Genomic DNA, 25,815 nt, shown 5'->3' on the forward strand with positions numbered 1-25,815 from the left:
ACTTCTCTCCTTTTCATCTCGCACCTTTTCAGCTCTGCAGAAATAAAATCCAGTTGTGTGAGCACAACATGAGGGGGAAAAAAAAAAAAAGAGCGAGAGAGAGAGAGAGAGCATGAAAAAAAAAGTGTGTGAGTGAGCGGGAGAATATGAAAGAATGCCAAAGAATAAGGAGGAGGTAGATATTGCTAACAAGGTTGCCAGAGACTCTTTTCATTTTTAATAGTCCCGTAGGAGGTCTGGCTGATAAAGTGTTATATTATATTATTAAATCTTGGCAAATTTTGAGCTGCAACTGATTCCAACAGAAGCTAGTGTGAAAGTGAGTCTGTAGGTTTGATAAACTGCAGCAGAAATTAATGGACAGGATACCAAAAATGGGCATTCAACCGACTTAATAAGCTACAGCATACATAAGAACCAACATACACACGGTCTTTCAAGAAATATTTGTTAATAAATTAAGTTTTTGAGACAGGAATCTAGCAAATACTTTGTTACTATGCAGAATGAGACAAGTAATATCTTTTAAATCACTTCTTAAGTCTTTTTTACAGTCTTGTATGTGATGTCGTCGCTTTAATGCTTTATTTTATTATTGGTTTTTAATAAATTATTTTAATAAATTATTTTTCCTTATTATTCCACATGTATTTTATTGTTTATTGTTGAGCTTTCTATTGTTTTATTGCCTTCCTTTTTCTGCCTGGTCCTTCAAAGCACTTTGTAAACTCTGTTTTTAAAGGTGCTATATAAATAAAGTTTATTATTTCTTATTATAAGTAGAACATCCATAAATCAGTGGTCTTTGCAGTCTATTTAAAAGCAGTTGGTAGGATGTAGGAACATGAATGTAGATGTCTGAGCAGCAAATAAATGTTTGTAAAAATGTAAATGCCGCTTGGTATTGCTCGCTAAATGTCACTGTGTGTAGTGCGGCACATATAAAACACACCTATATGTGCTTGTCTGAGAGTGTGCCAATGTACTTTAGAGTGCTGCGTATGTGTGTGTGTGCTCATGTACAGTACGCGTCGATGCTTCACCACTCTAGAATCCTGACTCTCTATCATCACTCTGAGATCTTCTCAGAGTGACTCCAGAGTCTGTTTTAGTGGTGAATTCTTTATAATTCACACACCTTTTTTCCTAGAATTCTATGCTATGAAGCTCAAGGCAGCGGCTGAGAACGTGTTGTGGTTGTTGGTTTTTTTAACACCACATGTAGGTGGAAAGCGTAAAAAAGTGACAATGGGAGCGAGGAGGGAGGTTGAGGTTTTGTAGATGAAAATAGTGAACATCTCAACTGGTTTGGAACACGCGATGTGTCTTTTGGTTGGTTGCATTCTGGTCTACGGAGGATGATCAGATGTTATCTTTGCCTCTTATAAAATGGATTTCTCTCAGTGTGATTGTTGGACGTTGGTTCTTTGATTCTGTGGTACTGACGAGAGAATTTACTGCAGATGTTTTACAACTGGGAATATCTATTGACATTTGTCCCAGAAGAAAAAAAACAATGAAATAGACTCTAGAAAATGCAACGCGGCCCATGCTGTACAGCTTTGTAAGAGTGTCAAAAGTGTTTAAGCGTGCTGCCTTGTCACCTGTGAAGTGGCCTTTCAGGAGATGATCTACCTGCTCCGTCCTGATCTGCAGCCCTCTGTGACCTGCAGGGCTGAGCGGTGACTGGTGCCCGGCTGGATACACACACACACACTTCCTCGTGAATAAGAGTTGTGGTAGCGTGACACCAGCCGGTTATTTCAAAAGGACAGGAGTAGTGATATAGAGCATGATAAAAATCCTTTCACCTAGCTCCCTCTCTCCTGTCTCTTACAAATGCTAAAGACCTTTCATTCTTCTGCCGGTGTTCACATTAGGTTTTTGTCTCCAAGCATTCTATTATTCCCTAATTAGCAGCATTAATAATCTTCAATTAGGCATATAGCTTTGAGTGCACGTGGAAGCCTCTTTCATTCAAAGCGTTAGTGTGTGTGTGTGTGTGTGTGTGTGTGTGTGTGTGTGTGTGTGTGTGTGTGTGTGTGTGTGTGTGTGTGTGTGTGTGTGTGTGTGTGTGTGTGTGTGTTGTGTGGACGAGCGTCATTGTGACACCCTGTCCTCTGGTTCTCTGGTGGCTTTCCACCCAACACCAACTGCCTAATGAGGGAGCGAAAGGCCACGGGCAGAGGAGGCGGGGGCTGCATATCAGTGTGTGTGTACGTGCACTGTGTGTGTGTGTGTGTGTGTGTGTGTGTGTGTGTATAATTAAAGAGCAGTGCCAGCAGGGGGGACCTGTGTTAGAAAGGGTCACCAGAGCGAGCAGCAGGCCATCGCCAACCTTTGGTCATTAACTACCGACACCGCCAATAAAGGCTTCGAGGTGTGTGTGTGTGTGTGCGTGTGTGCGTGTGTGTGTGTGTGTGTGTGTGTGTGTGTGTGTCAGGTGGCCAGCTACTAAATTACTGAACATCAATAAGTGTTTCACTCAGTTTATGCATGTTTGCGTCACTTTTGTTTAGCTTGTGCTTTAGCTCCAAGTTGGATTGAGTTAAATCCCCCATGCTAACGCCTCTCATTTTTAACAGTACTGTCTTTGAACTAGCGCTGCAACTAACGATTATTTTACGTTATCGATTAATATTTTGATTATTTATAATCAAGCATTTAGTCTGTAAACATTCGGGAAATGGTGAATAATATCCCAAATCAACGTCTTAAAATTACTTGTGTTGTTCCAACGAAATTTCAGTTACATTGATGGAAAACAGATTCGCAGAAACTGAATTAAGAGAATTTTAGTTTTGGACTTGGAGCTAACACTGTGATGTATAAGAGGCATGTGAATGACTTTATGTAAACAGAGCAGATGATACTTAAAGGAGATTTGGGGTTTATTACAACTTACAGTCTTATTTTTTGAAGTCTTATCCATCATTTCTATTGATTATGGTGATGATAGTTGTTGTCAGTGAGTAGAGCTGGAAAATATATAGATATTATATCCGATATTATATCGATATATTCATATGAGACTAGACATCTCTTAGATTTTAGATGTGACATAATTGTTGTCTTTTACTGGTTTTAAAAGCTGCATTAAATGTAATTTTCGGAACTTTCCAGACTGTTAGAATTTAGATCGTTCTAAAACTATTTCAAATTATATTTTATTTCTCTATCACTCAGTGTTTGATTTATTTATTTCGGGTTGTTTTGTCTGTCATGTGGAATGGATCCCCTCCCTTCATTCAGTCAGCTGCCATCCAGCCCAACAGAGAGTCACCACATCAATATCATGTTTACAGGAGGCTGAATAGTCTGTGTGTCTGCATTTGTTTGTTTCATCTCTGTGTGCACAAATGTGTGTGTTTATGCCATCTGCACTTTCACAGTGTGTGTTGTCTTTCCTGTCAGGTAGTGTGTGTGTGAATTGCCATAGGTTGATTGGTTAGCCTGAGAGGCAGCAGCGGGAGTTAAGGCAGGTGCTCCGGGGCAGCGGGGGGGAAGAGCCGGGCGACGTCCCCCCAGCCCCGGCGCCTTCCCTCTGGGCCTCCAGCTCCGAGCGGTGCCTGGGTAGCTGGGAGGCAGCTCCAGGCTCCTGGGGCCCTGATGCTGGGACGAGATGCTTGGGAGACAGAGGAGGAGGGTTATGTGTGTGTGTGTGTGTTTGTTTATATTTGTGTGTGTTCTGTTGGGGGATCCCAGGCAGATTTGTTTACCGGTAATTAATTCACCTGATTGACATAACAGCTGCCGCAGCTATGGGAAGGCAATGGCATAATGTGTGTGTGTCTGTAATAAATACGCTATGCTCCCATGCATACCTGTTGTGTGTGTGTGTGTGTGTGGTTGGGAGTCGTATTCCTGGCAGAGCAGCCCGGCAGCTCTCCGTCTTCCATCGATTAGACCCGTCTGTCGGCCGGCAGCGCTGCTTACACACCCCTGCCTCTTGGCTAATCTTTATAGAGTTGACTTCAGTGACAGAGTTATTGGAGCACTTGAAGCTGAGGAGAGAGAAGGAGAAGGAGAGGGCTGCGACTGAACGACAAATGACGTATGGGGGGGGGAGTTTGGAGAGAGAGGGTGACGGGCGATGACAGTCAGGAGAGGGAATTCCTGGTTTGGTTAAAGAGATTGAACCAGATGAAACCAGCCGTTTGTCTGCAAGTCACAGAAACTACATGTACGGACACTGAATGGAGTGTTCATTTATGCGTGAGCTCATCCAAACTTGCACATCCCTGTTTCAGCCTGCACAGGCGGCAGTTTTTATGTGGCCTCTTTCTCCTTTCTATTAACAGCTTGAACCTGTTTATTCGGTAGCATTCACTTTTTTTTTTGTGCAACTGTGAAGCAAACAGAGAATGAGAGTGAAAGAGAGAGAAGGTAGCAGGTATGAACAGAAGAAATGAGAGAGACACAGTGAAACCTTCAATATAGTGTGCTTCTAAAAGAGCGAACTAGACTGTGTGTGTGTGTGTGTGTGTGTGTGTGTGTGTGTGTGTGTGTGTGTGTGTGTGTGTGTGTGTGTGTGTGTGTGCGTGTGTGTGTTTTTCTTAGGTTGGACATTTTTATTCACACGTTGAAGTGTTTCTCTTTGTGTTTGAGATATATAGAGTGTGTGTGTGGGGGTCGCAGTCCACTTAGGTCAGACTGAGACACTGAAACTGAAAGACACACAGGCTTTTGCACACACACATATTCTCAGACGCACACTCACACATGCACTAACAGGTCGGTATCAGTGTTGTTGTGGCCAGCAGGTAGCAGTGTGTTGGCCTGCTTGTCTGGACCCAGATAACAGCAGATCCATTACCCCCTGGAAGCCGAGGTCTGATCACCGCACAGATAGAGCCGCTCACTCACTGTCTGTGGGCCGTCCAGCCAGCCGGCTAGCCAGCTAGCCTCCGCCAGAGAGCTAAAGAGGATCACAACCGGGAGCAGAAAGGGAGAGCAGACCACCTTCTGTTAGAGGAAAGGATCAAATACATGGACCATGATTACTACAGAAGGATTTTTTATACTCATAGATGTACATTCAAATGTCTCTGCCAACAGTTCAGGGGTGTAAATTGTTAAAGACAATGCCGTGTAGTTGCACTGGGGTCCATGGGTTGAGGTGGCCTTTTGACAAAGCTAGTCAAAAACTAACTCATCTCAGTCATGGTTTTAGTTCAGTCAGAAGCAGTACTACAAACTATAAAAAAAACCATTTATCAATTCTAAAAAACTATTCAATGAAATGACTAATTTCTTATTTCCCTGCACTGATGATTGTTGGGTGATATGTTTGTTGGTGCTGTCCAATGTCAAGTCTCTATTCAATGATGTGATGAGATGATACGATATGTGGTGGTCAGTTGAGGCTGCAAAATCTGCCAAGATCACATCTGCAGAGCCAGCCAGTCAAGGCTTTTCCAACATAAAAGCGGCAGGACCTACCTTACCACCCACCTAACGCCGGTGCTACAGACTGAATGTGTTGAGTCTTAGCTCATATTTAACATGAAACAAACAACGTTGTCTCTATTTTGTTCAGATTCTGAGTCCATAAACTGTAAACTAGATATACAAGGCTTTCAACACTGTCAGATGCTGCCCTTGTTATTTTCCTTTTTCTATTTATGACATGAAAAAGAACAATGTTTAGAACCCAAACTAGCTGTTTATCGGGTTACAGACAGCATCGGCGTAAATTCATGCTTCTGTCGTGTAATAAACTTTTCTTTGACCTAACCGTAGGTGTGGCTGATGTTAACAAAAAAAAGACCTTCTTTATAAAACATCTTCACATTCAGCATCTGGATACAGCTGTCTGCACAGGCTCCACGCAGCTAAACTGCAGTTCACTGTGTAACGCTACATGTTGACTGTTTTTACGCTCCCTCTGAACAGTTTAACTGACATTCCCGCTGTGTGTTAAGTTCCATTAGCTGTTAACTCTGTTAGCCAAACACACAGTAGGACTCCCACTGGCTGCTAACAGCTTACCAGCTCTCCTCCTACACACATAAGAAGACGCGCTCACCGGTAGTCATCGCTTTGTAACTTAGGCCATACACACACACACACACACATGCATGCAATTGTGTTCCCTATAGGGTTGCAAATCATAAGGGGAACAATTATTAATCTGTTGTACAATCGGAGCCTGGAAGAAAAATGGACAGAGAGATTTACATTTAGAAAACATTGAATACTTAATTGGTCTAGAAGCTCTTTTTTTTCCAATATGAAGGAGGGGGTATGGATGGATGTAGAATTAAGACTGAAGATGTTATATGGTGATACAAGAAAGGATCATTAGTTAAAATGGGGATGCTGAATGAAGATGGCTTGTATGAAAATTGATTTGAAATGAATGAAGATAATGTCACGAAAAGGCGGCTCGGATTTTAGAAGATGTTTTTTATGGAGGTGCGAGAGAGAGACGGAGGAGTGTGAATGTGTGTGAGGAGTTAACACTGTGCAGGTATATTGTGTATCAGGTTGGTTTGTGTACAAAGAGAGAAGAGAAGAAGAGGGAGATACAGGACTGCTATCAAAAGCCACAGGCAGCTTTAAACTCCATCTCTGTTTCTTTTTCTCTCTCTTTCTTTTCTCCTTTTTTTCTCTCTCTGTCTCTCTCTCTCTCTCTCTCTCTCCCTCTGCTCCCTGGCCATGCTGATGATTGACGGCCTGAGGGTTTTAATGGGCACTGGAGAGCAGGAGCTGAGGTCGGGGTTGTCATGGCAACTAGGAGAAGGGGGCCTTTTGCTGCCGCTTCACCTGAGTACTGTGGAGCCTCGTTGGCTGGTTGAGGCAGGCAGCCACACACACACACACACACACACACACAGCCACACACACACACAGACACACACACACACACACACACACACACACACACACACGCGCGCACACACTCGCCACACATACTTACATGCCAGCACCGCTTCCATTCACGCTTTCTCCTCCTCCCTGAGATGCTCTGCTGTTCATCCAGCCATCTCTGGCCTCCTCTCTTCCTTTTTCTCATTTCTATCTTCCTTTTCTCTTTCTCTGCTGATCCCTGAGTAGATAATGCTCTCCGATTACGCCACACCTGGTTAACCGTGTGTGTGTGTATGTGTGTTTGCATGTGTGTAATATACAGCATTTAGCCTATTGTTCTTGCTGTCCCATTGTTGGACGACAGCTCACGATTACAAGCTTTATTGGGCCCAGTTGGGATCAGAAGTCTCTTAGATCCCTCTGTTTGTTTTTTTATGGAGATCCTGCAAAGTTGCTCTAATCCATTCGACACATTTCATATTCTGTTATGTCTGTTGTGGAGGTCTTCAGACCAAAATTTGAACATGTTCTATCTGAGACAGAGTAGTGGAAAACCCATTCCTACCTGTGACTTGCGTAATTATATATTCTTCCCATTTACAAGGGACCCGAGGCAAATACACAGCAGGATAATAAGTTGCTCAACCCAACAGACCTAAATAAAAAGAGGACACCGCCTTACAATCAGCAGCCATTGAAGAAGGAGACCAATACATTTCATTCTTCCTCACTGTTCACACTGTTCTTCTTGACACAGAAAAAAACACATTTGTATCTTGCAGTGATTGTGATTGTGATCAGAGCTGATAATGGGTTTGCTCGGATCCACATAGCAACAATACAACAGGATCTGACTCTATTAGACTGAATATAATTTGGTACAAGCCCGATTCAGTTTCAGGATCCGCGTGTCAGTTTCTGTTCGTTTCATACGTTGTCTTTTCGAAATATACTTCCGCATTCACAGGAAACGTACAGTTTCCGTCGTTACATGCACACAGTCCATTTTAATATTAATTTCCAATGTAGGTTTACTTCGTTTTTAGTTTCACTTACTCAACAAAAGTACTTGGTTAGGTAACGGAAAAGATCATGGTTGGGGTTAAAATAAGCATGTTTGTCGTGTAAAATAAGTATGAAGTTAAGTACGCAACTTACATAACAACACTAAGGTAAAATAACCCAATGTTGATTGTGTTTCACACGGGACACAAACAGCGTTCTCCTTTATGAAAGTCCTGTGTTTGTTTGACCTATCCAACCTCCCCTCCCCCTCCCATCCAACACAAATTGTCTCACTCTTTATACTTCATCAGTTCCTCTGACCATCTAACAATGATGCTGATGGGTTTACATTGGAGTTGGTTGAAAGCCTGGTGCCTCCCATACAGAATCTAAAGAGTGGCCCAGTGCGTCGCTGTCAGACACCAGGGGGCACTGACAAAACGTTGGTATTTGACAAGTTGAAGTGAGGAATTTATATCTGAAATGTTGAATAATCATTAATAACTTTGTGATGCTGTGGGCATTGCTAACCCGGCACCCATACGCTCCTTTACTTTCTGGTTTGGTAGATACTTTTGACTTGCATGCTTTTCTGCTGTTGAGGCCGGGAGGAATTTGGACGGTTCACACACACAGACCTCAGAGGACTATAGAAGCATCTTTAACAGAATGTTCTTCACTGTCCGACCTCTATCACCCATTGAGAGATCTCTCGGCCTCTTCTCTCTCTCTCTCTCTCTCTCTCTCTCTCTCCATCTCTCTCTTTCTCCATCTCTATTGTTTGCCAGGTCTGTCTGTTCAAATGTCTCTCTCTGTGTCTCTCTGCTGGTGTCTGACTCCTGTGGATTTGTCCATGTCCACACTCTGCAAGTCTCTTATGATTTGTTCGAGTCCCATAGATTCACACCCTCTTACCAGTGTGTGTGTGTGTGTGTGTGTGTGTGTGTGTGTGTGTGTGTGTGTGTGTGTGTGTGTGTGTGTGTGTGTGTGTGTGTGTGTGTGTGTGTGCGTGTGTGTGTGTGTGTGTGTGTGTGCTTCTTCATGGCCCCGGGGCCTGTTAGTTAGTGTCTGGGCCGTGCAGGTCAGCCGAGGGATGGAGGGATTGTTTGCTCTGGATGTGAGTGAAGCTCTTGTTACGGTTGGGGGAGGGGCGGAAGGAGAGCACTGTGTGTGTGTGTGTGTGTGTGTGTGTGTGTGTGTGTGTGTGTGTGTGTGTGTGTGTGTGTGTGTGTGTGTGTGTGTGTGTGTGTGTGTGTGTGTGTGTGTGTGTGTGTGTGTGTGTGTGTGTGTGTGTGTGTGTGTGTGTGTGTGTGTACATTTTGTGGAGAGTCTTTGATTGTTGGGTAGCTAACAGATTTTGTGAAAATTTAAAAAAGCAATATTATTACTATAAAAGCCTCTGTGGTTCCTTTTACGATTGTACATCAAGTCTTCCATCTGGACCTAAGATTCACATGAACAGTCTTCTGTTCTGCCTCCTCCCTCCATGGTTAACATATGGTTACGTTTAGGTAACTAACACTACTTGGATAAGGTTTTTGAAAGACTGTGGTCGTGTCGAAAGAGGCAGGATTAAAACCGCAGTCCAAGGTGTCACGTTTTGACCTTTTTGAGGAGTGCAACATCGTCAAGCTATTTCTACGTTTGTGTCTCACATCATCATAAATCTTGTCAGGGAAATGTAAAGGTGTGTTCAAATGTTTGAACATACAACAAGGACAGCGTGTCAGTTGGAAGTAGCGCTGTTTGTGGCTTAATATTCCTCCACAGTGTTGGATCCTCCTGTAACGCGGGAATTGGCTCCACATTCTGATTGAATATGTATTCTTTGGGTATTTTTTTTTTATTCTTTTTCGTTTCCTCCTCACATCGCGCCGGCCATGTGTGAATGTCGAGCTCTGACAAAGCAGTCATGACCGAACACCGCCTGTCAGCCTCACTGCCTCACCGCCTCACAAGGAAACCAGAGCAGCGAGCATCACATCTGTCTTCTACCCCGATGTTGAAAATCATTATAATTGAGAGAAAGAAGATGAAGGAAATATCGCCAGAAATGTATTTGGAGGCCATATTCAAACTGAGGGCTTGCGTGCAGGAATAAAGGCTGCTCTGTGTAAATCATGATTGTGGTACTGATTTGAATTTTTCCATCAAGTTGTTCATCAATATGAAGTGGGACCAAAACACTGACAGGAATTTAACAAAATCTACCAAAGTGCGGGAGTGAGCTGGGTAATGACCTTCAGTACTTTGTACCCAACGAAATGTGTCTGTTATACTGAGTATGAAAAGTTTAGAGAGCTAGCGAGGAGAGCTTGATCAGAGTTTTATTTATTCTTATTTATAATAATTTAATCAGATACTTCTTGAACCAAAGATATATAAATAAAAAAATGCTTGGCATATTTTTATAAATAAAAAAAGAGTTGTTTAGTTAAACACATCTTTCTTCCTCAAATAACTCAGAGACTTTAAAAAGTTTGAGCTGCTGTCATATATGGAGATGCCACTGAAAGGCTTTTATTTTGAAGCAGTTTGACATTCAGGAATTGTATTGTTCACTCAGAATTTGTGAACAATTTGCACATATTTGCAAATCCATTTGGCACATTGTCTAAAGAAGAAATAGAGCAAATATGAGCAGACCTGAAAACAGTTTGTCTCGTTCGTGTTAGACTAACAAACAAACATAACTCCACCCCGCTCTCTTGTCCTAAAGTTCAGCTAGGTCTGAAACAGATCTATATGTCCGGCTCTCGGTTGCAGTCAGATTCGGCATCGTACAAACTACTTCACTCTGAAGCCTTAATGTTCCCCCCTAAACTATCTGCATCTTGACAAGATACTTTTAATTTATCACTGTGACTAAATAATCATATCTCCATCAGTTAATCAGTAATTGCTCCCTTTGTGTCCAGACATTCATCGAGTGTAATGAGGGTCGGCCGTTTTGTGACGAATCATTTCTGCTCTCCGTATCTCTCGTTCCATTATTTTCGGTGACCGTGGGATTATTTGAACACCTGATTGCAGTTTACTGCTCCATCAAACATGAACACTGGGACTAAACTGTTGTCTTTTTTTTTTTTTTTGTTGTCTCTTCAGAGTGCGGCTGCTGCTCCCAGTCCAGTGATGGGCAACATGCCACCCAATGATGGCATGCCAGGAGGACCGATGCCCCCGGGCTTCTTTCAAGTAAGGGGGAAAATAACTTTCTGACTGACTTCATCTCTCACCCACCCCCACCTTCACCCATCACACAACAACATCACCCCCCGCCCCTCCCGTAGCCATCGCTAAGCCAATCCTTCTGTCTCCTCCTCCTTTTTTAGCCTCTTTAGCTGTCTTAATCCCCGTCCAGATGTGTTCCCTTCTCTGTCTCTCTGCCTCCGTCCCATATGTCCATGCTCGGGCTGTTAACTCCTGGTGCTCTGCCTGAAGCTCACTCCCAAAGAGCTTTTTTTTTTGATACGTTGTATCCGCCCAAATATGAAACGTTGCTTTGGTGGTTGAGGAGAGGAAGCTATTGCGTTACTTGTGGCACTAATTCCTCGTGTCACCACTGTTCCCTGAAGGCTGTCTCGGAGGCTAACGAGGTCACCCTCTCTCTCTTTCTCTCTCTCTTTCTCTCTCTCTCTCTCACTCTTTCACAGGCGAACAAGCAAACACGCAAGCCTTATTTTGAAACACATTAAGCTATTAACGCTTTCAAAACATTAAGTATCTGCACCCGCAAAGAAAGTCACCTAATTGCCAAGGGTGAAAATTGTTTTCACTCAAAGGTCCCATGTTCCATGTCTTATTTGAATATAAAGAAGGTCTAGGTGCTACATAAATACTTTCCTGCAGCTTTTAGGTCTGAACATCAACACATATTACAAAGTAATCATAATTTTATATATGTACATGGCCATCAAAACAAATATTTGAATAGTGTATTTATTGTTTTTATAGTTAAAGCACATCATTTTGTTAAAAATTGCTACGAACTATTATTTTCAAAAAATAAATAATACCATGTCTGATATTGGGTTTGCCTTTTCGAGGTGATATATAGCAAATGGCACCATTTCAATTCTTCTTTGAACACAGGATACTTTCCAAAGGGTTTGTTTTCTTTTTTCCCCTAAACCCCATGGCCCCCAATGCTACGGCACTGACTGTATTTACGCCAGTGATCTTGAACGAGCTGCCTGTACTCCCATAGGATTGTGATGTCACAACTATACAGTCACAGGTAGAAGGGCCGCTAAACTCTGTGTAGTCGACAGACATAGTGAGTCACCGGCTGCAATAACGCTGTGAAGATGGTTACGGCTCAGATGTGGAAGACCGGAAAAACGATGACCAATCAGAGCAGACTGGACTTTTGTATTTGGGAGGGGGGGGCTTAAAGATACAGGCGCTAAAATGGAGCGATTAAGACAGATTGTGAAAACAGGTATACTCAGACAGAATGAAAAAATAAATAAATTGAACATTAAAGCAGGTAAACATGCTCAAGTAGAAACCAAAAATACAAATACGAAACCTGAAAATGAGCATGATATGTCCCTTTAAAAACTGCTCAACAACGTTTAAGTGCTCTGAAAGTCTCAATCTAGAATATTTTTTCATTTGTGTATCACATAATATTTACTATGTTTAGTTTGTTTAGATGCAGCTCTAATATTTATTTGGTCAAAGTCATTTTTTGTTGTTTGCGTGAAGGAATAGCAAAATGTGCAAAATGCCATAATCCTGTTCATGTTATTTATGATTAAGCATGTTTTACAAAAAGTTATCCTATTGGACGTCTAGTATGCCTGCTGTGTAAATACATAGTGTGGAACTGTATAGCCATATGCCTGCTGTTTGATTGGCAGCGTGTCGTGTGCTGTGCAGCCTGTGTGTGTGTGTGTGTGTGTGTGTGTGTGTGCATGTGTGTGTGTTAATGTGTGCGTGCAGGGGTCGTAGAGAATGTTAATGATGTATGAGCAGTGAGCAGGCCAGGGAGAGAGCTATCCGATGGTGTTGCATGAGTGACATTGCTTTCCATAAATAGACCCTGTGTGCCTGACAGACAGACAGACAGACAGACAGACAGACAGACAGACAGACAGACAGACAGACAGACAGACAGACAGACAGACAGACAGACAGACAGACAGGATGGTCAGAGGGAAGACAGGCAGAAGAAAAGCGGGATTGATGGTTTTCTTCCCAACGCCGCAATATTCGCTCTCTTCTCTCCTCTTTGCTTAGCTCAGCTAATCTGAGCAGCAAAGCAGGCAAATGTAAAGAAAACCAAAACAGAGAGCCTGCATACACACACACACACACACACACACACACACACACACACACACACACACACACACACACACACACACACACACACAAAACACATCGACAAAAGGTTCTCTGCACCTCCCCAAAACTTCACATCAGACTTCCCTAAATCAAGCAGACGATGTTGCCAGAACTGCAGCATATTTCAGTGCGTTGTAGTGTGTTCATTTGGCATCTTTCAACTTCAGCTAGAGCCGAAACCACACACACACACACACACACACACACACACACACACACACACACACACACACACACACACACACACACACACACACACACACACACACACACTGCTTAGGTAGCTGACATTCACTCCCTGGTGAACTAATGGTTGCGGTGTCCGCCGAAAATGCAGGCTACTGAGTTTTCTGCAGTTCATTTATTCATTCAGATGAAGGGGAAGCAGATTTTTTTCTTTTTTTTTTAATATATCGTTCCCTCCCACATATTGTTGAGATTTTACTCACATTCTCATCTCACTGCTCTCAGTAACACTGGAAGGTAAGTCATTTGACAGTGTGATTTACCCCCCTCAACAATGGTTATTATGTTTTTGATGTGGGATTGTGAATGGGTTGAATCTGCTAAGGCTCAATTTCTTCTCCGTGCTTTAGTCATTTCTCCGGGTCTGCCTCCTCCCGCCACCTTCTCCCTCTCCTCTCTCCTCCGTACGCCTAGCATCCTTCTCCATGACGTTTCTTCACTCTCTCCATTTCCCTTGTCTTTGAAACTATTATTTCCTCGCTTTCTCGCTCTCTCTCACACGCGCACTGCTTCAGTGACACATGCTTACTCACCAACTCCGTTCTGTGTAAACTGTGTGAACTGTCCACGTGCGCTCTTGCGTGTGCATTTTTTTCCCCCCCAGTTGCACTAGCTCTGTAATTAACATGGGTGACCCCAACAATGTTATTGGCTGCATTCCTGGGAGAGAGAGGGATGAGGGGCATGGGAGGGACAGTGGAGGAAAAATGGAGGCAGAGGATGCAGGAGGAGGTTGTGCTCCCATAATCTGTAGCCCACGGGACGAGCTGGGCATCGGACTCCTGCAGAGACAAAGAAAAGGTGGATGAGGAGAGACATACTTTAGGGAGAAAGACAGAGGAAGGAGGAGAAAAAGGGAAAGAGAAATGCTGTGTTTGGTGTGAGCATCTCTATACATTCTCAGCCAAAATCCATCGCTGCTGCATCATGGCCCTCTGGGGAGGACAAGCAAAGGGGGAGATGATGAGGAGGGGGGACGACGACAGAGTTAATGACAGAGAGAAGGATATACTGAGTGGAGGAGAAGAGAGGACACTGAGACGTCAGGAAAGTCTTTCAAAATTGTTTTTTATTGGCCTTCAGAGATGTGTGATCACAGAGATGACAGCTGACGACAATAGTGGACAGTTGATGGATTCATCTCCCGTCTGCTGCTCCATGGATAGAAACGCAATGTATCAGGAAAATGTTTTACTGTACAGTTTTTTTAATAAGGCATGTGTATATGTATATATATATATATATGGATATTATATTATTAAATAAGGAGAAGGAGACAAAATCTGGGAGAAAAAAGCTGCATAAATAAGAGTTAGGCTTCCAAATTAGATAAAATGTGCTTTTTTAGACATTTATATATTCCCACTTGTCAAATAATTCCCCAAAAATCCCTCTTTTTGTTGGTTTTATTTTCTGATCCACACGACGTATGTCAAGTACTCCACAAACTTAATGTGCTCCATTAAGTCTGTAAACCAGTTAGGGTGGGGCAGCCTCTTTCTACTAAACTGGGAAGGCTCCTCTTGCCAAAAAACACAAAAAAGAGATCCAAAGTCAAGGGCAGTGTGTATTACTGCAGGTAATTGTGGCTCTTCAGGGAGAACACCAAAAAAAGCACAACAAGAGGATTAGGTTTGATTACACGTTAAACAACAAGCAACCCAGCTATCAAAGACAAATCTGAGAACCTGTTCAAAGCCTAGACATGGCAGGCACGTGGTGAATTAGGGAGACATCTGCTCCAAGTAATTTATTTATCAAAGGTAAGATTGATCTCAGGGTTCATCCTGGTCACTTGTATGTCTAAGATGCAGATAAAAAAAAAATAGTGCTTTAAAATGTGAAAAAAGGGAGAATGAAAATGGTGGCTGATGGTTGTTTGGGCGTTATTTATTATCTGTAAGGGTCAAATGTTAGATCTCAGTGTTTGGTCAGGGTCGGTGTTGGTACTTGAGCGGATAATGGAGACTGGAGACGGATGATTGAACATATTCACATATTGCACAAACTTTGAATCTAAGCAAAAGCGTTTGACTTCTTTTGACCACTGGACAAAAGACGGCATCAGATTGTACGAAAAATAAAAAAAGATTTCTTAAGTGTTTTCACATCTCAAGTCTAAAATGGCGTTTTGAATAAAAGATTCAAAAAGATAAATGCTAAAGAAGCTAGATCAGAGTGTGCAAACGAAAACTTTTCACTTCATCCTGTACTGAAGGAGAGGAACCGTCTTTGCCTCGTACTGTCTCCGCTTATCCTTGAGAGTCCGGCGGCAAAAAATGATACCTAACAATTCTCCTTGAATGACAGGACACTTAAAAAACGAGAGGCAATCCTCAGCTAACGTTTCCTCCATCCATGATCTGCCTGTAGCTACTGTTAGACCCGGCTGATAACAGTCACTGCGGTTAAACAGTGATTTCAATGTGTAGCCTTTGTCTCCCGCTGTGCGTGCTCCATCGCCGTCGGCAGCACGTCGCTGATACAGTATCTGTTCGGAGACAGACTACCTCATCACAAACATGTCCCCGAGTGTTGGTGGAACTTGTGCCGTGTAAAGAACGTTGCTCCCAGGCCGAGGAGGGGGTATCACAGATGTATATAAATCATTTGGTGGCATCCTAACGTGTTTAAACGGACCCGTCCTCTGGGAGAAAACACCCCTGATAGCGTGTTCCCATCTCTGCGCTGACGTGTCGCCATGCTATATACAATGAGCTAGCAGAAGACCCACTGCTGCCACTGCTGCTCTCTCAGGAATGTTAGCAAGGAATGACAATGAGTGTGCACTCAGCGTGTGTGTGCATGTGTGTATGTGTGTGTGTGTGTGTGTGTGTGTGTGTGTGTGTGTGTGTGTGTGTGTGTGTGTGTGTGTGTGGTGCTGTTCCTCCTGGCTTTGTTTGTTGTGTTCAGTGATGCAGGCTGCTTTGTGTTCTCGCTCCCTGTGTGTGTGTGTGTGTGTGTGTGTGTGTGTGTGTGTGTGTGTGTGTGTGTGTGTGTCCGGTAGTTTGACGGCAGTTACACACTGCCCTCTAGTGTTGGCAGATGTAAACAAGGAAAAGAAAACTCGGGCGACTGCTGCTCCTCCATGTCTTTCTCCTCTCTCTCTCTCTCTCTCTCTCTCTCTCTCTGTGTTAGTGGTCCATGAGGGGCAGCGGTGTGGGTCTTCCTTAAGCTGAAATGAGTGGTGGGGAGGAGGGGGGGGGGGGTTGCGTTGATGGGTTTGTGGTGCTGTGCCAAGCTGTTATCTCCTTAGCCGGGTAGAAAATGATTTTATTAATTGCTTCATTTAACGCTCCCCATGTCCCCCTCCTTCTTCCCCTCTCCTACACGTATACACAAACAACACCGTGCAAACACACACACGCACTGCGCACACACACTCCAACCAAGCTACTTTTGAAACTGGCCCTGCGTACACCTCTGTGACAGTTGAAACGCGCCTCTCTCTCTCTCTCTCCCTCCCTCTCTCTCTCTCCCTCTCTCTCTCTGTGGGGACCTGTAGAGAGAACAGTACGGCCATAAAGGCCATATGCCGGCCCATTCAGAGGTAATAGCAGGAAGGCCCAGGGAGGCCCAGCCAGAGGAGCTATGCTCCATTATGGCACATATTAGAGAGGAACAAGAGAGGAGGACTGTGTGACGTGTGTGTGTGTGTGTGTGTGTGTGTGTGTGTGTGTGTGTGTGTGTGTGTGTGCGTGAATGAGATTGTGTATTACCAACGGAGCAGGGAATGTGTTCACACAGGCACATTGTGGGGACTCAACTTCCATTTAGGGACAGAAAGCGGGTCCTCACAAGATAAACTATTACATTATAAGGTTAAGGCTTGGTATTTGATTAAAGAAGGTTAAGGGTTAGGTTATGGTTGTAGTAAAGGTTGGGGTTAGACATGTAGTGGCCACGGCTACGGTTAGGGTAAGGCTCCAGAAAATGAATGCAAGTAAATGCAGTGTCCTCCTAAGTGACTTAAACTAGGTAGTGTGTGTGTGTGTGTGTGTGTGTGTGTGTGGTGTGTGTGTGTGTGTGTGTGTGTGTGTGGAAAAGAAAAGCAGACGGCTGCAGCTGGATCAGTCAAGCCAGACCCCGCAGGGGTGTCTTGTTAGACATACACACACTCTCTCTCACACACACACAGACTCACACACTCAGACTGGCACATCAACAACAATAACCTCTGAGGTCAGACAGAGCTAGCGCTGCATTAGCCCCAGTGTGAACCTGCTGAGAGACGGAGCGAGCCAGTACAGCTGGTGTTAACCGCCCAAAACATACACACAGGGAACGGAAGAACAACCACAGTGGCAGCGGGACAAACGTCATAACTGTGCCAACACATCCAGAGTACACTGTGTGTACAACTGAATAAACATTTCCAGATTGTTGAATAGAGTATTGACCGTCTGCATGTTGTGTAGCTGGTTAACAAGTGGCTCTATTGAAGACGTGACCGCTCCTCAGATGAACCGTTCTCACGACAACTAGATGAATAGAATCAATGCAGCAAGGAAAAGCAAACTGCCACGTCTCAAAAGGACAGGAAGTGCCTGTCTTGAGTGGTGTTACATGGTATACGGGTAGTAGAAAGGTACCACAATACCTCGCTATTAAAATGGGTACGATACCCTATTTGGTCACTTTAAGAATCACAGTGTCATAATAAGAGCTGCAGGCTGTTTCCTATGAGGGGGACTGCGTTTGGATTGGGATCCGGCTGGAGCGGGCGTTTTTAGCTTTGCAGCAGTCGAAAAAATAAACTGTGGGTCCAGAGATTTAGGAAGCTCTAACCAGAGGGCAGAAGGATGGAGTCAACAAATGAAGTTGAAAAGACGGTTAAAGTATAGGCCATAAACCGCTCGCCGGCTGCAAAGTAAAAAAAAAAACACCACTACACATTGCTTTCTACAGTTACTGTGGTGTCTTCCTGATTTTAGAAGGTTTTCCATCATTAACTTCGGACGGAAATTCCCTAAGAAATTCTCTTTTTGTCGTATATATATTAAAAGCCTCACGCCGTCTCTTGTCCATTCATTAAGGACCACTATAAGCGATATCTGTTTGCAAATATCAAGAAAACTTTCAAAGAAATCCCATTAACTCAAGTACAGGTGACCTCAAATTACTCCATACCATGTTCATTTTTCAATTAATACATTTAAACATTTTCAATTAATAAGAAAAATAACTTCAAGTTCCGTGGTCAGTCTTTGTTCCATTACTTTTCCTGATGTTTTAAGTTTTTGGTATCGTATCAGTATCCGTATCGAGGTATTTAGGCAGAGTTTGGAATCGAAGTCACAATTTTGGTATTGTGACAACACTAGTGTTGAGAGTCAACACTTGTGCCTTGTTAGAAAGGGCTTGTGAGTCCACCAATAAGTGCTTCTGCTTGTGAGCAGTGTTGTTTTCATGTGTTCGTACAAGCTCAATCTCTCCTGCCAAAGTCTGAGCTGGTATACGGTGAGCCTGGTGGCGTATCTGCGCCTGTGGGAACGCGCTTGTTTCAAGCTGTCAGTCAGGCGTGTTTATTTTCCCACTGTAGCAGCTCCTACAGGTTCCTGGTGCTCCGCTCTGTCATCACTCCACCATGCCAGCCATGCCAACAGTGCACTCACACAGGGAGGGCGGCTCAGTGGGCAGGGTGGGAAAGTGAGGGAGGGAAAGAAGGGGGGCAGTTTAAAGGGAGTATGTGTGAAAGTGTTTTTGTGAGGCTGGAGGTATCTGCAGCTGTATCCTTGGAAAAAAGGTGAAGAGGTGCACAAGTCTAGACTGTTCCATGTGACTGTGAATGTGTGTGGGTGTGTGTGTGTTTGTGCTGAAACAATAAGTCCATTTATCAAAGCTGGTTAACAGAGAATGATGCTGAAAAATGATTTACAATAATTGTGAAATAATGTTCAAAACTGTTCAAGCCTCTGTGTGAAGAATTTCTCATTTTTCTAAGCCCTCATTTTTAAAGATATTATAGTCACATAAAAATGTATTAATTAAACAGAGTAATAACAACTATTTGCCAGTTCCAGCCTCTCAAATATGAGTTATTTTAGCTTTTATCTTTAGTTTATATCATTGTAAATTTAATTTATTATGTATGAGACAAAATTAGCCATTTCAATGCTGTCTAAATATGCAAGGAGTTTTTTTGTTTTTTTTACACTTTATAAGTGACCAATTACTCAGAAAGTAATTACTGGATTAATCAAATCTTGTATGTTTTTTTGTAAAGCACTCATTAAAAAGGAAATGTTAAATCAATAAAGGAAGCCTTATTGTTTGTACATGGATCTATTACTGCATATTTGCTTGAAAAAGTGAAAGCAAAATTATGTAAACATGTCTACCAGAGCTTGTGTGTGTGTGCATCTGTGTGTATGTGTGTGTGTGTGTGTGTCTCAGGTTATATTGCACATGGGTAATCCCCTAATCCTTTAGCTTTTCACTATGATGTTAGACACACACCTGTTGAAGTAACAGCCCTCAGCAGCCCCCTTCAATACACATACTGTACACGCACACACATATTCACGCCAGCACACACTCAGCACCTGAGAGGAGGAGATCCTGCTTTCACCTGTGGATGAGAAAAAAAAGGTGGAGATCTCATATTCGCACTCATCACCGCTCAGTTGCACACACACACACGCACACACACACACACACACACACACACACACACACACACACACGTTATGTTACCTGATAGCAGAGTGCTTGACGGAGGCTCTGGCAGACTGCTAGATAAGCCTGGTCCGGCGGTGGGTGGTCCTCTTTCTCCGTATTGATGTTCAGGTAGTAACAGTTCTCTGTTGGAGCAGCTGCTGCTGGAGTCAGATGAGGTTACTGTAGGAAGAGACAACAAAGGTCACTCAGAACTCTCATACTGTACTCACTTTAATGTACTTAACACAGGGTTTGTTGTTGTTGTTGAGAGATCAACACAAGAAACGGTTCATTCACTCTCAAGTTGCAAACGGAAACTGCTCACAGACCAGAGATGGAGTCAAAGAGACAGAATTATCTCAGTTATTGTCAGCCTGGGACACATTTTCCATAATGATGTTTGATGAGTTTCAAATATTTGGCACTTCTCCACAAAGTAAAAGCGAGCACCAAAATTGAGCTTGCTTTGGCCCCTTGACTGTGTGTCAGACACCAACCTTCTTTACTTCATAGTGTTCTCATTCATGCATTGCTTTAACCCTTTTATGGTGTAGAAAGAAATTAGAAACACTTGAACAAATAGCCGATTATTTATTTTAAAAGAATTGGCGTAGGTGCCACAGAATACTAGGTGCATGTTGATAAAACTTTCAACAATTTAGTTTTGTTTTTAAATGATTTTTGAATTCATCCACCACAGTTGAACAGTTCACAGATTTCTGCAAGAAACGACTCCCTGCCAAAAAAGCCACAGCACTCGATATCAGACGTTTGCCAGCAGAAGGCTAACTACCCAGTTTATAAAGGCAGCAGGTAATTTATAAGAAAACTAGAATGGCACTCTGGTTAAGGGTTAGGTTATGGTTGTAGTAAAGGTTGGGGTTAGACATGTAGTGGCCACGGCTACGGTTAGGGTAAGGCTCCAGAAAATGAATGCAAGTAAATGCAGTGTCCTCCTAAGTGACTTAAACTAGGTAGTGTGTGTGTGTGTGTGTGTGTGTGTGTGTGTGTGTGTGTGTGTGTGTGTGTGTGTGTGTGTGTGTGTGTGTGTGTGTGTGTGTGTGTGTGTGTGTGTGTGTAGAGGAAAAGCAGACGGCTGCACCATGGTGCATTCACTTGCTCCTCGGACGGTCACATCCCCTGAGAAGTCGTTCTTTTCCGATTTCTGTGTGTTCATAAGCTTAAAGCAGTATTGTGGAAACAACATAATTAGTTTTCTTAGTTTTAAGTTGTTTCAACATGATGGGGCATTCTCATGAATTTTCCTTATTTGGGAATTCATGTTTTAGATTATTCCAACACCACATGAATGCAGCACAAATGCACAAATCTCGCAGGGTTAATTAAAGTGAATAATAATGTGTTTACCGGCATTGAATCTTTTACTGGTACGGAGCACCGGACTGTACCGGCTTATTTTTAGCCCAGAATCAAGCATTATAATGATTATAAAAAACAAGACATTGTTTGAAAATACCAAGAATTATCCTTTTGCACAACGAAAATGATTGACTGATTAAAGACCACCTCGTGAATTGATCTGACCTCATCCTGGCAATTAACAACTCCTGTACATGAAAAATCAATGTGGCCCTCTCCAAATGTCAGTGCTTCCTTGTTGATGTAGAAGAATAGATATGATGGTTTTGCTGTTATTATACATACTTAAATTGGACATGCTGTAATTACTCTCTGTTGAAATAGCAATTAAAACTCTACTTGGTGATCTTGAGCACCAGGGAGCAGAGACAAACCGATACTGAGTTTTGCTGCTGTATATTGGCCTTTTAGCTGTAGTTTGGTTCAACAAATCCTGAGGAAAATACTGTTTCTGCATATATGTCTCTCCACCATGTCATGCCTGACTATATCTTTTCTGAGTTGAAGTGCTTGTAGTGTGTTTCATGGTTTCATATGTTCATCTTGATGAAGTCAAAATTCAATCGCACAGCCCACAAACCAAACAGGAAAAAAGGCAGAAATAAACTCCAGTTCATCGTTGATTCTCAGTGGGATTTGCAGCTCTATTTTCATCCATAACAACAAACATTGCAACCACTTCTTCACATTACATTTCAGTCATTTGATTGTAATCATACATTTCTAAATGCAGGTTTCAATGTAGATCATTATTCATTTATGTTCTTTTTTATCGTTGTGCTTTTCATCATCAGCTTTGTGAGCATGTGTTTTGTTTTGACAATTAAAAATCTATTCACTTTGATTGTATTTTGGTGGAAGTAAAAATCTTTCAATCATATATTTCAATTTTGCTAATTAAACCCAGATTTCAAGATATTCATCTGCATGGTTGAATAAAACTAGAAGAAAGTTAGAAAATGTGTTCATTTGGAATTTGTGTGAACCGACCCCTTTAGATGTTATATATCCTATTGTCCTTTCTGTTAATAGAGGGGCTCAATGCAAGTTTGTTCCACATCATTTTTTTTCCCAAGCAGGTTTGAATATCACTAAAGACATATACATTTATTGACGTTTTGTTTCATTTTCTTCACCAGGGTCCTCCAGGATCTCAGCCCTCCCCTCACACGCAGCCTCCCCCACACAACCCCAGCAATCCCATGATGGGACCTCACGGACAGGTAAGGTTTCTCACACTCACTCACTCACTTGTTCACTCGCTCACAACAGTATAAAAAACCAGCACACAGGTCGCTTGTTGTGCTGGCAGACATGACAGGCAGCATCCACGGTGGTGGGTCGGATGAATAATTTAGCTGCGTTGGCCCCGCTGTAAGGAGCGGAGGTGCATCTGGAGGGCCTTCTCTCTCCCTCAGCCCAGCACTCACCATCCCATAGTCCATCAATACACCATTAATATTGCAGCGCAGCCTGACACGGTGCAGCTCTTTCCGTGCACGAACCCACCACAACATGGTCGAAGGAGGAGCGGGAGAGGAGGAAAACGTAGACAGGAGAGTGAAAGAGAAGGAAGGAGGGAAGAGGGTTAAAAAGAAAACAGTAGTAAGTCAGTCCTCGCCTCAAGGGCTGATGGGATTATATAATTTGTCCTCTGCTTGCCCCAAACGCACACACACATACACCGACACACAAAACACACAGCGCATAATTACCACTGAAAGCCAGTCTCCTGTTGTATTTGTGTTGTCTGTGCTTATCTCTGTGTGAAAATAATGATATGAACATTATTCTGCTCATGCTCCGTGACCAAAACACACAACTCTCACCCAATCGGCATTCAAATCAGCGTGTTTCCCCTCCATGCTGAAATAGTTGGATTAATTCTTATCATCTGACGCTGACATATGGCTCCCTGGATGTGGGTATTTGTAGTTGCAGCGGCGTCCTCTCATAGGTAATTCTGAAAACCATCTGTCTGGGGTGCGTTACATTATTCACTAGTTGTGCACAAGGCTGGCTCTCTGTGTGTGTTTGTGTGTGTGTTTGTTTGTGTGTGTGTGTCTCGGCCAGCCTGCTCTTGTCCCCTCTCTGCTGAGGCATCTATGTGGAATGGTGTCTTCTCTTTCTGTTCTGAATCACGGCATCCCGGCTGCATTATTGTAGCTCTGGTGTTTGGTGATACAGACATGCTGAGAAAAAAGTCCGGCACAAGTGCAGCTGCACAAAAAACAGACTAAACATTAAGATGTAGAACACCTCTTCTTCTGCTCGTACGACTTCATCCACCCCCATCCAACTATGTCGTGTTCTTGTTCTGCTCCACCTCCTTCCCTACTCCAGTCCAAGTTTCTGTCCCACATGTTTTCCTCCCTCGCTCTTATCTGTCCTCCTTTACCTTTATCCTAATGGATTTTACCACCTGAGGTCTTACTTTACTAAACTTAATGACACGCCCCTCTTTCTTGGTAAACTATCAGAGCTGCTACAAAACATTATTCTTTAACACAATAGCTCCCCCTGCTGACATGTAAAGATAACGCCTCCAAGTTGGTCAGGTTAACCGAGCCTTTTGTGCATCGTTTCACCTCCTACATGTGTGAGTGTTTTTTAGGTTTGTCTGTCATCCGAGGTAAACTTTCTAACTAACTCTATGTAAAAAGAACAACAGATATAATAAGGCAGTTCATGTTAAATTAACTTTTTATTATCATAATATTGGGGTCATTAGTAGTCTGTAGAGATCTGCACTTAAAAAAAAACTATTTTATTTTGTAACCCCTTATTTAACCAGCTAAAATCCAATCTCTTTTGCGAAGGAAATCTTGCCAAGAAGGCAGCAAAGTTAAGCCTTGAGTGCACGTCATAACATCAATACAATGAAACAAATTACAGAGTAAAAACTTAAGTCCATCCATCTGCAGAAGAGGTTAAATAGACCCAAATAAAGTACGATACATACTTGTTTGTTGTTAAAACTTCTGATAACTTTTGTTTAAAACTAGCGAGATGAGGGACTGTAGGTTGGGTCTAGCCTGAAGATGATTCCAGGACAAAGAGCCATATAAAATATTTTTTCCAGGTGCAGGTAGAACCTTAAAGCTTACATTTATTGGATTTAAGATCATAGGTATTTCAGACAAGTACAAACTTAGTGCCTTATGTTCATGGTAAACTGCCCATAATGGCATTAAAATATATATCAATGCTCCATTGTGTGCAGTGATGAATCCTATAGCCTGAGTTTGAAATATATGTCAAAGCAGCACGATAAAGAAACACAAAAGATTTATAGATGTGCAGTCGTTAAACCTGAATTTAAAGGTGATTTGGATGTTAGCATAGCTGATAATGACAACGGTACGCTGAGGGATGTACACTGTGGTGGTTTGTGTATTTTGTAATTCATTCATTGTTTCATTTCCATCCAAGTCATTAGAAATCTGTTTAATGGCCTCGGGTGCATTCATTTTACCTTGTTAAAGGTTGTTCTGTTATTGAATCCATGGATTTCAGCTGCTGTCTTCTTAAATTAGACGCTGGATCTCATGCTAATCAATAAAATGTTTTGTTCCTCTCTATCCTAGAGTTGTTGGAATTGCACTTGAGTAAAACATGGTCTCGGGCATATTTTAAAGCCCGTCCACCAAGAATTCTAACAAGCATTCCTCTCCTGATTATCCTGAAAGAAAATAATTGTAATGTCCTTCTCGCGTCCTTCCTGCAGCCATTCATGTCTCCGCGGTACCCAGGCGGCCCAAGGCCCGCCCTCCGTATGCCAAATCAGCCTCCTGGGAGCATCCCCGGGTCACAGCCTCTCCTACCAAACAGCCTGGACCCCACCAGACCTCAAGGTATTGACGAACCCGTGGTGTTATTGCAGAGATGCTGCGCTGTGGTTATCTCATATTAGCTCCTGAATGAGAACCTCTTTTATGTAATTGTTATTGATCCCAAACAGCGTTGCCTTTCTAACAAGCTACACTCTTGTGTTTCATCACAGGACATCCAAACATGGGAGGTCCAATGAGAATGAATCCCCCGCGAGGCATGGGTGGCATGGGCCCACAGGTATGTACCAGCGACATTGCTCCGTCACTCGTGCAGGATCGCGTTAATAAAGTCATGACAGTGGGTGGTTCCCTTCAGCACCACCAGCCCACCGCACACCCACTCTGCAGCTGCCACACAGACAGCTTTGGTGCTCGCTGACTGTCGGTTTATGAACAAACCCAATGTTTGGTTGCCCTTCGTTAAAGGCTACCATTAAAAACGGCCATAATGTCAAACCAGCAGCCTATAAACGGCAACTACACAACCCATTCTTCTTTGCAGAAGGGACATTTTAGATCTGCCAGC

The 25,815-nt window shown here is 42.9% G+C and overlaps 1 protein-coding gene across 4 annotated transcripts in view; it reads left to right on the top strand.

The window, feature by feature from the left end:
• The window catches only part of ssbp4 (single stranded DNA binding protein 4), a 91,902-nt gene that overhangs the window by 55,552 nt on the left and 10,535 nt on the right, over positions 1-25,815 (top strand). For all 4 annotated transcript variants that reach the window (XM_054603453.1, XM_054603456.1, XM_054603455.1 and 1 more), the window contains 4 exons: positions 10,924-11,013; positions 22,596-22,679; positions 25,184-25,310; positions 25,460-25,527. In XM_054603453.1, the coding sequence (XP_054459428.1) occupies positions 10,924-11,013; positions 22,596-22,679; positions 25,184-25,310; positions 25,460-25,527 (369 nt within the window). The remainder of the gene's footprint in view (positions 1-10,923; positions 11,014-22,595; positions 22,680-25,183; positions 25,311-25,459; positions 25,528-25,815) is intronic.

The sequence above is a fragment of the Anoplopoma fimbria genome, chromosome 8 (assembly GCF_027596085.1).
Source record: "Anoplopoma fimbria isolate UVic2021 breed Golden Eagle Sablefish chromosome 8, Afim_UVic_2022, whole genome shotgun sequence".
NCBI classification, from domain to species: domain Eukaryota; kingdom Metazoa; phylum Chordata; class Actinopteri; order Perciformes; family Anoplopomatidae; genus Anoplopoma; species Anoplopoma fimbria.